The 15,917-nt window shown below is 44.5% G+C and overlaps 1 protein-coding gene across 9 annotated transcripts in view; it reads left to right on the plus strand.

Annotated features, from left to right (window-relative positions):
* TENM2 (teneurin transmembrane protein 2) overlaps window positions 1-15,917 on the plus strand; it is a 1,060,439-nt gene that overhangs the window by 883,344 nt on the left and 161,178 nt on the right. For 4 of the 9 annotated variants that reach the window (XM_068980695.1, XM_068980696.1, XM_068980697.1 and 1 more), the window contains 3 exons: window positions 5,756-5,950; window positions 12,170-12,370; window positions 14,087-14,272. In XM_068980695.1, the coding sequence (XP_068836796.1) occupies window positions 5,756-5,950; window positions 12,170-12,370; window positions 14,087-14,272 (582 nt within the window). Of the gene's footprint in view, window positions 1-5,755; window positions 5,951-12,169; window positions 12,371-14,086; window positions 14,300-15,917 lie in introns of all 9 variants that reach the window. The other 5 variants (XM_068980690.1, XM_068980691.1, XM_068980694.1 and 2 more) reach the window with 2 other exon arrangements.

Here is a 15,917-nt window from a genome sequence, read left to right on the forward strand (position 1 = left end):
TTTATTTCTCTGTCCTTTTTTCCTACCACCTAAGCCAGCTACTCGCATATATTAAGTTCTTCATAAGTGTTTATTGACCAACTGGGATGTGAGGTGACCAATTGTTAGTACAATTTTGACAATTTCTCAGAGTCCTAGGTTCAAGTATTCTCCAGTCTCTTTTCCAGAGAAATGTTCAATCAGATTTCAAATCATTTTTAAGAGACATTATTTGTTTTTTCAAATTTAAGTCTAGTTGGTTTACCATGTTGTGTTCATTTCTGCTGTACAACAAAGTGACTCGTTTATACATTCTTTTTCATATTCTTCTCCACTATGGTTTATCATAGGATATTGAATATAGATACATGTGCTATATAGTAGAACCTTGGTGCTTATCTATTCTGTATATAATAGTCTGCAACTGCTGATCCCAAACTCCCAGTCCTTCCCTTCCCCCCCCCACCCCCTTGGCACCCACAAGTCTGTTTCTGATTTGTAAATAAGTTTGTGTTGCATTTTAGACTCCACATATGAGTGACGTCATGTGGTATTTGTCTTTCTCTTTCTGACTTACTTCACTGAGTCTGATCGTCTCTGGGTCCATCCATGTTGCTGTGAGTGGCATTATTTCATTCTTTTTTATGGCCGAGTAGTGTTCTGTTGTATATATGTATATAGTGTAAATATATATGCATGTCCGTCTTTATCCATTCATCTGTTGATGGCGTTTTGGTTGTCTCCAAGTCTTGACTCCAGTAAATAGCACTAGCACTGCCATGAACATTGGGGCACATGTACCTTTTCAAATTGTAGCTTTGTCTGGATGTATGCCCAGGAATGGAATTGCTGAATCATATGGCAACCCTGTTTTTAAAAAGACACTTTATTTGAAAATCCCTCCAACATCTGGCCCAGCCCACAAATGCCTCGTCAAGATGCAGGCATCCCCCCTGTGTGTGTGGCTGACTGGTCCTCTCCAACCCCCTCTGTCTTCTCTCCAGCTGCTCCCTATACTGCAAGCTCCAAAGAAATGGCACCCATTTCACTTAAAGCAGCAGACATGAGTGACTTGTCCTATTACTTCCCAATGAGTAAATAACATGGATAATCATTTCATCCTTTACAGAGAACTTTAGGGCGGCGAGGGGAAAGCTCCAGCTTGATCACTAAAATGAGTTTTACACCATTTAGGTGAATCTGAATTGTGTCATAATTTTGTCATCAGCCTGTAACTTGTCAGTCATTAGTGGCAGCGGTAATTTATTTTTCTTCTGCACAAGTCTTAGAACTTCCATTTACTATATTTACTAAAACAGGAATAGCCACTTTGTGCAAACATTTTAATTAATTTTAAATAGAAGCTTGGGTGTACAGTACTATACTCCTTTAAAGCCTTAGGAAGAGGGAAGTGAGACAGGAACATAAAACTTGCCATTGTGGTTCCAGAACCACCTCCCACCCACAACCGGGGGAAGAACAAGAGGAGATCTTTCTGTTAGTATTATTTGGAGCTGTCGTGGTGGTGGTGGTATGTGTGACGAATGTCACAGGGAACATCTGTGGATTTATGCACCAGGTGTCAGCTACTGTTTTGAGTCCTCAAAGATCTTCGCACACGTACTGCTCCCAGTGACTCAAAGAGACAGTTTTTTTATGGGGAGTGTGGGTCTCAAATAAGTCCAATAATCTTGTCAAAATCCCACAGCTGGTAAGTGATGGGTCAGGATTTGAACCCACATCTTTCTAGCAGCAAAACCCTTGTTCTTTCCACTTAACTGTTCCATATCACTTGCAAGCAAGTGGAGTCAGAAATATTTGTCCTATAGCTTGCTATAAAAAAAAATCTTGTAGAATTAGTGATCACAGAACTAGTAAGAAAAGTTATTAATGCAGAAGGAGGTCTCTGCTTCACGTGCAGCCTTCCAGGTGAGGATCAGGCTGACCCTTACATACTGTGATGCTCTGGGTTGAGTTATGTCCGAGGATGAGTCAGTTACCCTGAGGAGAGGAGTTCTCTCTGATGCAGGTCAACAGTGGCTACCAGAGGGGATTCGTCTGGCATTTGCACTCTGTCCCATGGCAGATGGGTTATTAAGAGCTTCATGCTCCTTTAGCCTGCCTTCTTTTTTTTCTTTTATGTGACATCAGTGGAGCCTGTCAAGTGTCCTGCTTTCTGGAGAACATCACAGTGTTTTGCATTTTTTACCACCCTCCTGGTGAGCATTGAGCAAACATATTGAAGGAAGGCTGCATTTAGAATATAGAGAACTCTCTGACCTGACTGTTCTCCCTTCTTTTTCCCTGAGAAATGTAAGTAGGTCACATTTTAAACCAGGCATCTGGTTTTAAATAAATCCATGCTTACATTCTAGAGAATCCAATGTTTTTTCACCACCTTAGAGTTTTTGCAAAACAGAAACTGTTTCAATATGAACAAAGAAAATAATCCTAACTTTATTTTTCAAGTGATACAGACAATAATTTTTTCCTCTTGGCTTCTTACCCTCTTCCACCTTTGGGGTGGAAGGAATGTCCAATGGAAGCCCATTGGTGGTGATTTAATGTAACTTTCTCTGCCATCCAGAACTAGTCTAATATATAACCCTCAGGTCAGAAACAGCCCTTGGAAGCTCATCCCACTAGATATGCACACTTCTAACTCTTTTCCCTCTTGACTGTGCATGGGTGGCAGCGGGTAAGAAACGGTGCTTATTCAAGTCTTCCCACCAGGAGATATCTTCAGTGTTACCTAGATCAGAAAGGGCAATTGAGTTTTCTCTTGTCCGCCTGCTCCCAAGTCCCAGCCAGGGCACTACCTTGAAGGTTTTCAGGCTTTTTCTAGACTCAGGGGAGCAAAATGCTTTGATCTGTCTCTGCAGAGGTGCAAGAAGGGAGAATAGTGGCTCATGGGCACTCAACGGCCAACCCTGACCTAGAGCTTAGCGTGAGTGTATCATGGGGCACTGCCATGGAACCAGTGTACTTTGTCCTGGAAGTCCTCTGCAAACTTTGAGAAAGACCATCATTTCTCATACTTGTTCATATTAACACAGTCTCTAATTTTGAATCGTGGGTTCACTGGTTTAAAACTCTTCCCTCTACTTTCTCTCAGACAGTCAGCATGGGTAGCAACTCTATGGGTCTCTCCACTTAAGTCTCTTGGAAATAGAAGCCAAGTTCTCTATATTTAGAGAGATTTTCTCTAAATTTAATATGTAACTTTGATGTACTCACTTTTGATCTCATTCTTCTTTTCTGGTATTAATAGTCATAAAGATAAGAATTCTACTGGAAATGGTCATTTTTTTTCCCACTTATTCTATTATAAAGCATTTGTTGGGCAGGGGAGGAAATAACCCCTCCATCATATGTCCACTGTTGAGATGTTTTTGTTTCATGTCAGTTTATAATTAAGGTCAATTACCATCAATACACCCTTCCCCAGAAAAAAGGCATTGTATGTACAACGTGAGGTCCACTCTAGAAATGGTTCTTTCCACACCTTTCATAAACGGCCATGTAGTGCTTGCCCACACCCCCACCACTTGGGAATCCCTGAATGAATCGAGAACATAATAGAACTATCTACTCCAGCAAGCCAACACTGATGAATGTAGCGCTAGAAGGAAATCAACAATGATAACCATAATCTTGTCCTTTAGCAGTTTACTATATCTTTGGGAAATTAAACACTGACAGAAGGAGAATGCATTACTATAAAAAATCAACAACCATGACAACAAAGGGGGGTTGATAAGGTGGGTGGGGCCATTATTATGGAGTGATCTAATTAGATGAAGGAATCACATCAGGGGATGGGGAGACCATTCCAGTTGTACACACATGTGTGACTGTAGAATTCGCAGAGCCAGGGCATCACAAATCGCAGGTAAACCAGGAATCACTAAAAATACCTCTGTAGGTCATTTCTGAAGGCCTCTGGATGCCAGTTCCATAACCTGGAACAGCGTCCTCATTTTAGGCTCACGCTAAAAGCCAGGTTCTTCTAAGAGATTCTTGTCCACAGTAGTAGATATAATGATATGGTCATCGGATTAAATTCACCCATTCCTGTCCATTTTAGTTCACTGATTCCTAAGATGTCGATATATTCACTCTTGCCATCTCCTGCGTGACCACATCCAATTTACCTTGATTCATAGACCTAACGTTCCAAGTTCCTGTGCAGTATTGTTCTTAATTGCATTGGACTTTACTTTTAGCAGCAGGCACATCCACAACTGGGCGACATTTCCACTTTGGCCCAGCATCTTCATTATTTTTGGAGCCATTAGTAATTGCCCTCCACTCTTCCCCAGTAGCATATTGTACACCTTCTGACTGGGGGGGCTCATCGTCTGGTGTCATATCTTTTTGCCTTTTTATACTATTCATGGGGTTCTCTCAGCAAGAATAGTGGAGTAGTTTGCCATTCCCTCCTCCGGAAGGCAAAAGAAGAAGGAGGTGGCCAAGAATGAGATGGTTAGATAGTGTCACCAGTTCAATGGATATGAATTTGAGCAAACTCCAGGAGATAGTGAAGGAAAGGGAAGCCTGGCGTGCTGCAGTCCACGGGGTCACAAAGAGTCGGACACAACTTAGTGACTGAACAACAGAAGGCAGGTTGGAAGTTCAGATTCTTTACAAACTGATCCTGAAGTGAAAAGCCCAAAGCCTGAAGGTGACCCCTAAAATCCCACTCTTAATGACCTCCAAAGGGACAGTATCAGCATAACTGAAGCCAAACTGGTGAGAATTGTTGATAATTCATACCAGGCCATCCCCTCTGATTGTCAGCCTTCTTCCTCTCAACAGATGAAAGAGGGTCCCTGCTGATAAGAACTGCTAGAGGTTTCGTGTCTTTAGCCTGCCCTCCCAGTCTTTTTTTTTTTTTTTTTAAGGCCAGGCATCTTTCCTCTTTATTCTTTATCACACATCACCCTTTGGGGTAGGCAGTTATTTCTTTGTGGTCTAGATAAGGAAAGTGAAACAGAGAGAGGTTGTGTCTCAGCACTGGCCCATCCCCTTCCTTTTTAATGAATATAAACTTACCAGGAATAGCAGTTGACTAATCTGAAGGTAAAATATTCAGCAAAATGGATCCTGATCCCCCTTACCAACAACAGCAACAGTACTTGCTTGTCCCTGCGTCTTAGTCAAGGGCACAGCTTAAGAGGTGAGGCAACCTGATTTCCCATGGGGCCCCCTACTGTTGAGTTTCGTGATCTCAGCAAAGTTCTTTCCCCAGTCTGAGCTTCACCTATAAAGATGGGACTGTGATTCTAACTCCACCTCACTGGGTGGTAATGACGATTCAGCAGTAAATTGTACCTAAAGCATCTTATGCCATGCCCAGAGTATAATAAGCACTCAGTTGATGGTAACTGCTTTTATTAGTAGCATTTTAAAATTAATTTTTATTAGAGTATAGTTGACTTACAGTGTTCTGTTAGTTTCTGCTGTACAGCAAAGTGAATCAGTTATACATATGCCCACTCATGTTTAGATTTTTTTCCCATGTAGATCATTACAGAGTATTGAGTAGAGTCCCCTGTGCTATACGGCAGGTTCTTATTACTGATCATTAGTAGCATTTCTGTGATGGTGGTGACTGTTTATTTGAAAATTGCTCCGCCAAGTCCACGGCCCAAGTCCCCAGCCCAGAGCAGTACAGGCAGAGCTGAGATGCCCAACGGGCTCTGCCTTCTTAGACTGACACAGTCCTTCAAGCTCTGGACCCCCTGACCTGGTGCTCTGTCTTCACTCTTTACAGCCGCCTGCCCCGTGCTGTGCAGCGGCAATGGACAGTACTCTAAAGGGACGTGCCAGTGCTACAGCGGCTGGAAAGGCGCGGAGTGCGACGTGCCCTTGAATCAGTGCATTGATCCTTCCTGCGGGGGCCACGGCTCCTGCATTGACGGCAACTGCGTCTGCTCAGCCGGCTACAAGGGCGAGCACTGCGAGGAAGGTAAGCCCGCGGGCTGGGCTGGTGTCTGCAGGTCTGGACCTATGCTGATGAGCCTAGTCCTGGCTCCCTGTTTTGCAAAGGAAGGAAACATTTTACATTTCAAACCCCTCAGCTTTGATGGACTCCTTAAATTGTAGAACTTGAGTGAGTGAGCTTAAGGGTGGCTCTGAAAGACATGGTTTGTTTTCTCCTCCTTTATGATAATTATCTCCTTTTCTCTTTCTCCTTTGTTTTTCTGTCTTCTCTCTGCCTCTACTTCCTCCCCTTCCTGCTCTTTCATTTCCTTTTCCTTCCTTCCCCTCCCGCTCTTCTCTTTTTTTTTTCTGCTTTATTTAAAGCCCTCTACATTGAGAATTATGCTATGCAGTAAGAACAAACAAGAATCCTTAATTCTTCTCCCTTCCCCAAAGCTTTAAAAAAAAAAAAAAACTGTTCCTGGTAATCTCAGATCCATATATGTCTGTATAAATATTTCTGCAAAAATTCATATCCATAAAAGACAGTCAAGCTTGAGAGACAATAGGTACCCATGTCATTTAGAGACACCATGTAGAGCAAACAATCCTGGTTACCTACAGTCACAGAGACAGAGCAGAGAGGGTGTGCAGTGAGGAAGCTGGGATTTGATGAGTCCTGCACTGACTCGATGGACGTGAGTCTGAGTGAACTCCGGGAGTTGGTGATGGACAGGGAGGCCTGGCATGCTGCGATTCATGGGGTCACAAAGAGTCAGACACAACTGAGTGACTGGACTGAACTGAGGAGCTCACTCTGTGCTTTGAAGTGGCCTCTAGCACATGGCTGGGGAGAGGGAGAATCAGAGGATGTAATCAGCTAAATCCAGTTTGACGAAACATGATCAGAGATCAGGCTTAGCGATTGAAAGAGGGAGGTTTGGAGGAGAAAATGCAGGAATACAGGGAAAGAGCACCCCTCTGGAGGTGTTCAGAAACAAGCTCTAAGTCATCCTAGTTACTCCAGTTGGTGCTTCTAAAAGTCATTTGGTAGCCAAGTGTTGGGACCTGTATGGCAATGGAGCTCAGCCAAGCTGCCTGTCCGCCTTCCCCTCTGTGTTTGCCCTTCCAGACTATGGGCTCCAGTTGCCCACCTATTGCATCTTCCCATATAAAGAATCAACCCCCATTGGTAGGAAGGTAAAAAACCCTTCTTCTCAGAACCTCATCTGCTCCTCAGCCTTTGCATTGGAAGTCTTCAGCATCTTTCCACTCAGTCCGTCTCCCAGTGAAATGTCCCCATGCAGCCCAAATGGCTCTTCCTCTCCCATCCTCCCAGTGGAAAAAATCAGCATCCACTCGCCCAACAAGCTAAAGGGAGGAGTGAAGCCCACTGCCTCCCCCATAGGAAACAGCTTGAGATGACCACCCAGGATGTCTCCCCGGGAAAGATCCTTGAATGTCAGAGACCCATGTTCTCTCTCAGCTTCTCACTGCCAAGCTGATTAAGAATGGACCTCAGATGCCACGAGGTTCTTAGATGTAAGTGGGTCTGTTCTCTCATCCTGTTATCTCACAGATCTCTGGGTTTTTGTACAAACTCACCAACCATTACAGCCCTCACTACAGAGGAATAACAATGGCTTACCCTTAGAAGCCCCTACAAAAGCTCCCCTTGTAACATCTCCCGTTTCATGGGTTTTAGAACTATTTCCACAAGGCTCTGCTTCCATGACAGTATTCTTCTAAGATTTTCCAATACATCAGTGCTAGTGCCCTTAATGGGACCCAGAAGTGTGACCCCCACACACACACACACACCAGGTCGTCATTTACTCAACTCTCTCTCTACTTTTTCTTCTATTTATAAAAAGTAGGCTTCCTCCCTCTGTCTGCTTCATAAAACCAAATTGGGAGTTTGGATGGAGGAAGTGCTGATTTAATAAAAAGGCCAAAGTTCTCACAGATAAATGGACTGCAGGAGGCGAAGCTTCATTTTGTGAAAACATGGGAGAGGCCAATAATATGACAAGAAAGGTTAAAACGACCTTTTGCATACATCATTTGGCAAGAGGATAGTGATAGAACCATGGCATTGCCCGTCTTAGAATTTTTTCTGTCCAGGAAGGCTTGTGTATATCTGTATGAGTGGAATTTCAAGTAATTTCTCAACGTTCTCACTGTCCCAGTTGGTCTTATTTAAATGTTTGGAGTGAATTAAACATCCAACAAAACAAGGAAATCACGTGGATCATTATGAAAGGATGAAGTTTCCTCTATTGATTTCTGCTACCCCAAAAGAATGAACCGAAATGATTCATATGCTGTTTTCAAAACAGGAAATGGAATCAGAAAGCCTGGATCAGCACTTTTTCTTCCATTTAGCTTTTTTTTCTTTGATATTCGTCATAGTCATAACGTTCAAACAATTTACCTGAAATGGCCATGGCAACGAAATCAATAGCTGCCATCCTCTGTTTTTGCTGCCTAAACATTGTTGTACTATTAACAAATTTGCACAAGAAAAAATGAAAGGACAGATTCGTGAGGTTTCACTCAATGATATCTGGGGGAGTGGGAAGGTGACGAGAGAGGAATTGACATATTAGTTTAAGTCAGCCATGTTTTCATGTCAGTTTCATGGTTGAGTCATTTTTCAATGACATTTAACTTCATAAATGTAATTCATGGTTCTTCAGGGGTTTATAGTACATATTGTTTGTAAAACTCCTTGACCTCCTTTTTTGTCCTTAGGGATAAAAATTGCATTCACAATCCTTTTTTGTCAAACCTACAGAGGGCCCAAGACTAAATGAGTTCTAATGATTTCAGCTGCCAAGGGGCTGGTGGTATAAGGCGCATGGTACTTAGCTGGTAAAGGCCACTGTCCCCCTTTTAAGTATAACACTGTTTCTATTTATAAAGCTTCGTAAAATGCCAGCCTCCCTCCTGCCTGCTGAAGACTCTAAGGACGTGACCACAAGACCACCTTATGAAATTGGAACCAAATTTAAAATTCAGAGTGAAACTATGCCCCTTAAAGTCTGAATTTAGTTATTCTATCGGCTGCTGTAATTATGTAGCACAAAGGGCATATTTACTGGTCTCAATGACGAGAGAAAGGGTTATCTCCCATTTCTAGATACAACAAATGGTTCTTTTGATGACATTCCACTCCAAGGCTGATAAATCTCAGTGGATTTTCCTCCTTCCTTCACACTGTAATTCAGGATAGAGCAGAGAAAGCTAATTTAAATCTGTAAGAAAAGTGCCATTTTCTTTCTTTTTTTTTTTTTTTTGGTATATTACTTTTTATGTCATTCTTTGAAGAAAATGATTATATTACAGTTTTTTCAGTTTTTTGAAAGCTCCTAGCTCTTGGCACCTCACCAAACATTTTAAGTGGCTAATTATAGATGGGGAGTCATTATTGAGGCGCAAAGCACACGAGGTATTTTCATGTACTTGTTGCTTTCTCTAGGTCCGAAATGAGGACAGAACTTTGGGGTTTTCTTTTATGAAAAGAATATGGACAAGATTGATGCTTAACGAGTGAGTTCATATCTTGCAGATTCCGAATTGCACTACATTCTTCCCCAAAGAAAGACGTTGTTAGCACCCTTCTGTCCTTCTTGTCAGTTAGTCCTTCAGACTGAAAATTTGTCTCATGAGCAATAATGCTTATGGCAAAGTCTGGCATCCGTCCTCTCAGCAGATGTGTATTGAGCACCTACTCTATTCCCTTGACTGAGCAAGGCGTGAGATGTCAAGGGCATTGCACAGCCTCTGTGTGAATGTCTTCCATGTGTTGGAAGGTTTCAGTTCATTTACAGCCAAATGTGCTCCACCCGACTGAATGGAGCAAATTAGAAAGTATCAGAAAGGGTTGATGTCATCAGGAGTAATAGTCCCCAAGAGAATGAATTCAGCCTGAAAGTGGCTGTAACCAGAGTAAGTAACATCCTAAACATCTCTAAGTAATAATAAATCACTGAAGCAAACCTTTCTGAGATAGTATTCCTGATTGAAAAAAAAAAAATCAGTGGCAGCTTTTGTTTCGTCATGGCTCAAATAATTTTGAGCTGATTTACATAAGTAGTATCTTCCTGAGAAGGTCCAAATGCGATCCTGAGAAACATCTCTTAACACTGAAAATTCTTTCTTTTTACCTGAAGGGAGAGGTACTCTTGGAAGCTTCATGGAATATCATGAATTAAGTTAAATCCAGGTTCCTTGAGTCTGATGTCCCTCAGAATGAAGTAGTTTGGATAATCTAATTCATGCCATATTTGGAGCTGATGTACCATCAGTTTTAAAATAACACCATTACTTTGTATATCATAAGAAAGAAAAAGAGCTACTACACTACAGAAAGCTGGAACCCCATCTGAATGTCACGGTGAGCTATATAGAGGACAAAAACCTTATTTCAGTCTTGGCACTGGGAAAAGAGAAAAATCAAAATCTTCTCTGAGAATCTGAACTATAAGATGGCACACATTCATACAAGGGACTGAATTACCCTATCAACATGGCCCGGAAAGCCTCAAGAAAAGGGTTTAAGTGATCTCAAGCTGGCTGTGCCCCCAGATGATGGCAGAAGCAAATGATTTAATCTATGCCAATAGACCTGATTTCCAAGCTGTTAACATGAGTGAAATGTATGTCTTAGTCAAATAAGATTATAAGACACCCTCCCCCCATTGCCATGATCCACAAGGCCACATCTAAGCCTCATGCGAGATCACTGTTCACCACTCAAGCCCCGCAGTGTGCAGTGTTCTTTCCTCCAGATGCCACTGCATCGATTTCTAGGAATACCTAAGGAAGCTGGTCTTCCTTTGAAAAGCTGTGTTTACCTACCTGTAAGCTAAATGGAGAGGGGGGAAGAGGGTTTCCCTGAGGGCTTGGCTTCCCTGGTGGCTCAGACAGTAAAGAATCTGTCTACAATATGGGGTTCTTGGGTCGGGAAGATCCCCTGGAGATGGGAATGGCTACCCATGCCAGTATTCTTGCCTGGAGAATCCCATGGACAGAGGAGCATGAAGGGGTGCAGTTCATGGGGTTGCAGAGAGTCAGACATGACCGAGTGACTAACACTTGCACTCCCCAAGCTAGATGGATGTCCTAGTTTGGGGTCACATTCTCATACAGAAAGTCCTGTCCTTGAGAAGTGGCCTTTGCATCTCATTCCTCTCCTCATTCTGAGTTGATTCCAGAGTAATAATCTTCAAGTCAGTACTGGGTGTATATCCACTCTGATTACTGAGATAGCCAAGCGATCAGACCATGAAACTGGCCAGAACAACAGTGACCAGAATCTGACCATTAATTCGTCTGTGGAAAGGTCAGTGACACAGCCAGAGACTGGCCCATCCAGTCCGCTCATGACTCTGTGTAGGAAGATTACCCCTTTGGGGTCATTTCCATACCCAGCTTCACTTTCTCTGGGCTTCCCTGGTAGTTCAGACAGTAAAGACTCTGCCTCTACATGCAGGAGACCCAGGTTCGTTCCCTGGGTTGGAAACATCCCCTGGAGAAGGAAATGGCAACCCACTCCAGTATTCTTGCCTGGAGAATCCCACGGACAGAGAAGCGGGGCAAGTCCATGCGGTTGCAGAGTTAGACACAGCTGAGCGACTACCACTTTCTCCTCTTCCATCCCATACATTTACTAACTTCTTGGGTAGATATGTGCTCAGAGAGTGAACACTAATTTTAGACTTATCCTAAGTGAAACTTAATTAGGAAAGTGACTCATGCATGAGTCTCACTGGTTTTCTTTTTCATCTTTTGGTACCTTCTGAAGTCAAGTATTAGTGAAGTTAGACTGAGCCTCTCTACTTTTCTTTCCAGTGGTGGGTGATGGTTGGGTTTGGTGATACATGTAAAGATATCACCAGCATTCATGGTCTAGTCTCAGAAGCCCCAATGTGATTCAGTTAAGATGCTATTACTTATAACCTTACAAAGCTCTCAAAGTTGGATGACACAACTCTGTATTCAGTTCCTCTAATTCTGCTTGAGAAATCTCCCTTTTTCCTTTACATTCTCTTCAAGTTTGAGATGTAGTGTTTTAACAAATCAAAATCTTTCATTCTGTATGGGGCTTCTTCAAAGGGCCACATAACTCATACTGGGGCTGCTCCATTTTCTTGCAGGTGGATAGGAACTGGTGAACCCCTGGTCCGTTCAGCTCTCATCTGCTGTTTCATGTCCCCTCCCCCATGAGTGATCAGTACTTTTCCCCTCTGTTTTTTTTCAGTTGATTGCTTGGATCCTACGTGCTCCAGCCATGGGGTCTGTGTAAATGGAGAATGCCTTTGCAGCCCTGGCTGGGGTGGTCTCAACTGTGAGCTGGCGAGGGTCCAGTGCCCAGACCAGTGTAGTGGGCACGGCACGTACCTCCCAGATACTGGCCTCTGCAGCTGCGATCCCAACTGGATGGGTCCCGACTGCTCCGTCGGTAAGTCAAGAGGTTTCCTCCTCACTTCCCCCAATGCTGACACCCTGTGTTCCTTCCATGAGCCCACACAGATGGGAATCAACTCTTTGTACTTAGCTTGGGAGGGAGGGACTTTAGTCAGTTGCATAGTACCTCTCTTACTCTGTTCTCAGCCCTGAAGTCTTTGATGCTTGAGAAACATCCAAACAAATCCCACAAAGGTTCTTGTGCCTTGTTGGTTTCATCACCACAAATGGATGAGGGGCTGGGAGGGACGCTTCCATTTGCATCAGAGCTTTCTTATGTACACTCCCTAAAGGTACTAGAAAACAAAACAGAACAATTCAGTCCCAGACAAACTGAATGGAATGTCCTATAAAACAGAAAAGAGGCTCCCTCGGGGTCCTGGGTGAACATGTTATAAAGCTCTGCAATACTCTAGTGACAGGAAAATAATGAAGTTGCACCATACACTTTATTTTCCTAAAATTAAGAGTACGTGTCTTCCCTCCCACGTGACCTTAAAATGGAACGGTTCAACAGTTCAGGCCAGTCCCCACCTCTCCAAGAATGGTTCCATTCACACTGACAGCACCTATCCAAGCAAGCCATCATCTTTCCGCCCCCTTCCTGTGAGTAGTCAGACAGCTGTCAGATTGCCATGGCAATCAGAAAGGGAACCTCTGTGAAGCTTTGCTACAATGGGAAAGAACTGAATATTACATTCCAGAAGGAAAAAAAAAAAAAAAAAGGAAGATTCCATTAAAATGGGCTATTTTGGGTGTCTTCTCAGGCCACTGGTCTCTGGCTTCAATTCTGAGACTAGTAGCCCAGGCCAAGTGCTACAGAGGATGAGGAGGGTGGGGCAGCCCTAGATCCAAGGCCCAGCTGTGCAGCCGACTTGCTGTGTGACTTGGAGTGAGTCACTGACGCTCCTGGTGTGGTTTCCCCTCCCCGGGCCTGATGAGCCACACCTCCCTCCGTAGTCTGTTGTAAGGATGAGTGTCTGGCACGTGCTTGTCCTCGAGTGAGAGGTCTGGAACGCCAGAGTGCATATCTGTCTGTCTGTCTCCTCCCCAACCACAAAAGACTTTGAGCTCCTTTGAGAAAGAAGCTGTGTAAACGCAGCAGAGTTAGAGCGGTCCCGATGGCCACCACGAGGCCGTTCTGGGTGACAGCTGGGTCTGCCATCCTCCTGTGTGGATGGAGCTGCTGTGGGGCCCCAACTGGCTTTGGGGCATGGCAGGCTCTCAACAGGGAAAGACATCCCAGCTGGCCAGGGAGTCAGGCTCCATGGGTATCTTTTCAGGTGGGCACCTCCCAGGGAGCTTTGCCAAACCGGATGGGCAGTGTCTGACCTCTTCCTGGGATAGTGTCCTGCCCTAGAACCGTGGTCCTCACACTTCAGCGTGCATCAGAAACACTTGGAGGACATAGTGAACCAAATTTCTGAGTCTCACTCCCTGCGTTTCTAAGCCAGGAGGACCAACCAAGGCATAAGAAGTTGCATCTCTACATAGTTCCCAAGTGATGGTTGATGTCCAGGGGTCTCCCTCTGAGAACACTGCTCTAGAAATTACCTAACCACGAATGAACCAGCCAGTGGAGAGACAGGCTGCCCAAGATGACATGGGCCTTGGGCCAGTTCCAGGGACCCGGGCCATGTTTGTGGTCTGGCCTCCCATGGAGGGTTTCACCGGAGGTGGTGTTGAGCTGTAATCATTGTTTTTCTTCCAGAAGTGTGCTCAGTAGACTGTGGCACTCACGGCGTCTGCATCGGGGGAGCCTGCCGCTGTGAAGAGGGCTGGACAGGCGCAGCTTGCGACCAGCGCGTCTGCCACCCCCGCTGCATTGAGCACGGGACCTGTAAAGATGGCAAATGTGAATGCCGAGAGGGCTGGAATGGTGAACACTGCACCATTGGTAGGCAAACGGCAGGCACCGAAACAGGCACATATTGCTTTATTTTCATAAACCGTAGATCTATAGTGATGGTCGCGCGTTGCAACCGGCTGTTCCCTCAGGGACACAATGCTTCCTGCTGCCTCTCAAATCTCCCGGGGGCATAGGGAAGGGAAAAGCACGGTCCCGATCGGAAGAGATTTTCCCTGCTTCCCAGAATTCCAGATTGGGAGGAGAGGGACCAGATTAGATACGAAAACCCATCCAAATTACTGAGCAGGGGGAGAGAGAAATGCACATGCATGGGAAATTGTCAGGACCTGGAGGTTTTAAGTACCCCAAGTAACTGCGATCTGCAGGTCTCCCCTTTCTGAATATCCTCCCAGCTGGTTGGATCACTGGATCCTTGCTTGGTGGCAACAATGGAACTCACTTCTTTTAGATCAGGTTGGATGCAGGCTGGACTCCCAGGTTTCCTGGGTAACCAGGTACCAGTTGTAATAAGTTTGAGCATCCTCTTGCTGTCCCAAGACAAAAACTTTGCCTTTGGTCTCCTGCCTACCACTACCACCACTGATAAATGTCTCCTCCTTTGACCCCATTTCATTCTCACTCAGCCACATCTCTATATAAGCGTCATGACTGAGAATATGTCTCTACAGGTCATTTTCTTTGCTAAGAAATAGTAGTTCTCAAGTTTATTCCATTTTGGTTTCTTTTTTGTCATTATTGTGGTTTGGGGTAGGACAAAACTGGCTTCATTATACCAGTTATCCCTTTAATTGAGGAGATGGGAGTGATTGCCCTCTGGCTTTCCATGTCTCTTAGACAGTTGGGATTAGCATTTTTTTTTTTTGCATTTGTTATTTAATTAAGTCAGATCTAGGGTTGATTTCATGCCAAGTCTGGCTGAAGCCACTGGCTGGCATGGACACTCTCAGAGAAGTTCCCATCCGAACTACTAACTTGGTCTCTTGAACTTACCTTTGATTCTAGCCATTGAGTTGGGGGCCCTCCCATCTGCCCTAACCTCAAGACCTCAGGCACCTGGAGTAAAAGGCAGGATTTAGGAGCTGGTCCAGGGCTGACTCATGAGAACAGACTCAGTTTCCCATGCTGTTCATTTGGGTGGTCAAGCAGAGATAAAGTGCTCTTTGCATTTGATTTCCCCTAATTCCATCTAATTGGGTATCAGAGGGGGCAGCATGCCTATCCAGGCCATGACCGTAGCACTGGGACCCTGCCGGGACAGTCTGTTGGCAGTGAATTGTTTTTGCAATCTCTCAATGATGCTCCAGACCCCATGCCCCCCTCCCCTCCTGCAGCTGCTTTCATTTACAGTTCCTGCAGAGTCTGGGGGAAAATTCAGAAGGCTCTCAGAGGAAGGATGTGTACAGCCCAATATCCAGACAGTTTAAAATCATTACCAATAGCTCCCGCTCTTTAGAGGTGCTCCTCTTGAAATACTTTTGCATGCTTGGTGTGATGTAAATACAGACTCTCCCCCCGTACCTCCATTGCCCTCAGTCTTCCTCCCCAAAAGAGCTCTTGCCCACCAATAACCTTCAGATGGAAAATCCCACTTTCCCTCAGTTTACACAATCCAACCTCAACCTCCCCTTTTCTCCCCACCCCCCATCTGCCAAGGGTTTAGCATCCCACAAGG

Source organism: Capricornis sumatraensis, chromosome 9 (assembly GCF_032405125.1).
Source record: "Capricornis sumatraensis isolate serow.1 chromosome 9, serow.2, whole genome shotgun sequence".
In the NCBI taxonomy this organism is placed as follows: Eukaryota; Metazoa; Chordata; class Mammalia; order Artiodactyla; family Bovidae; genus Capricornis; species Capricornis sumatraensis.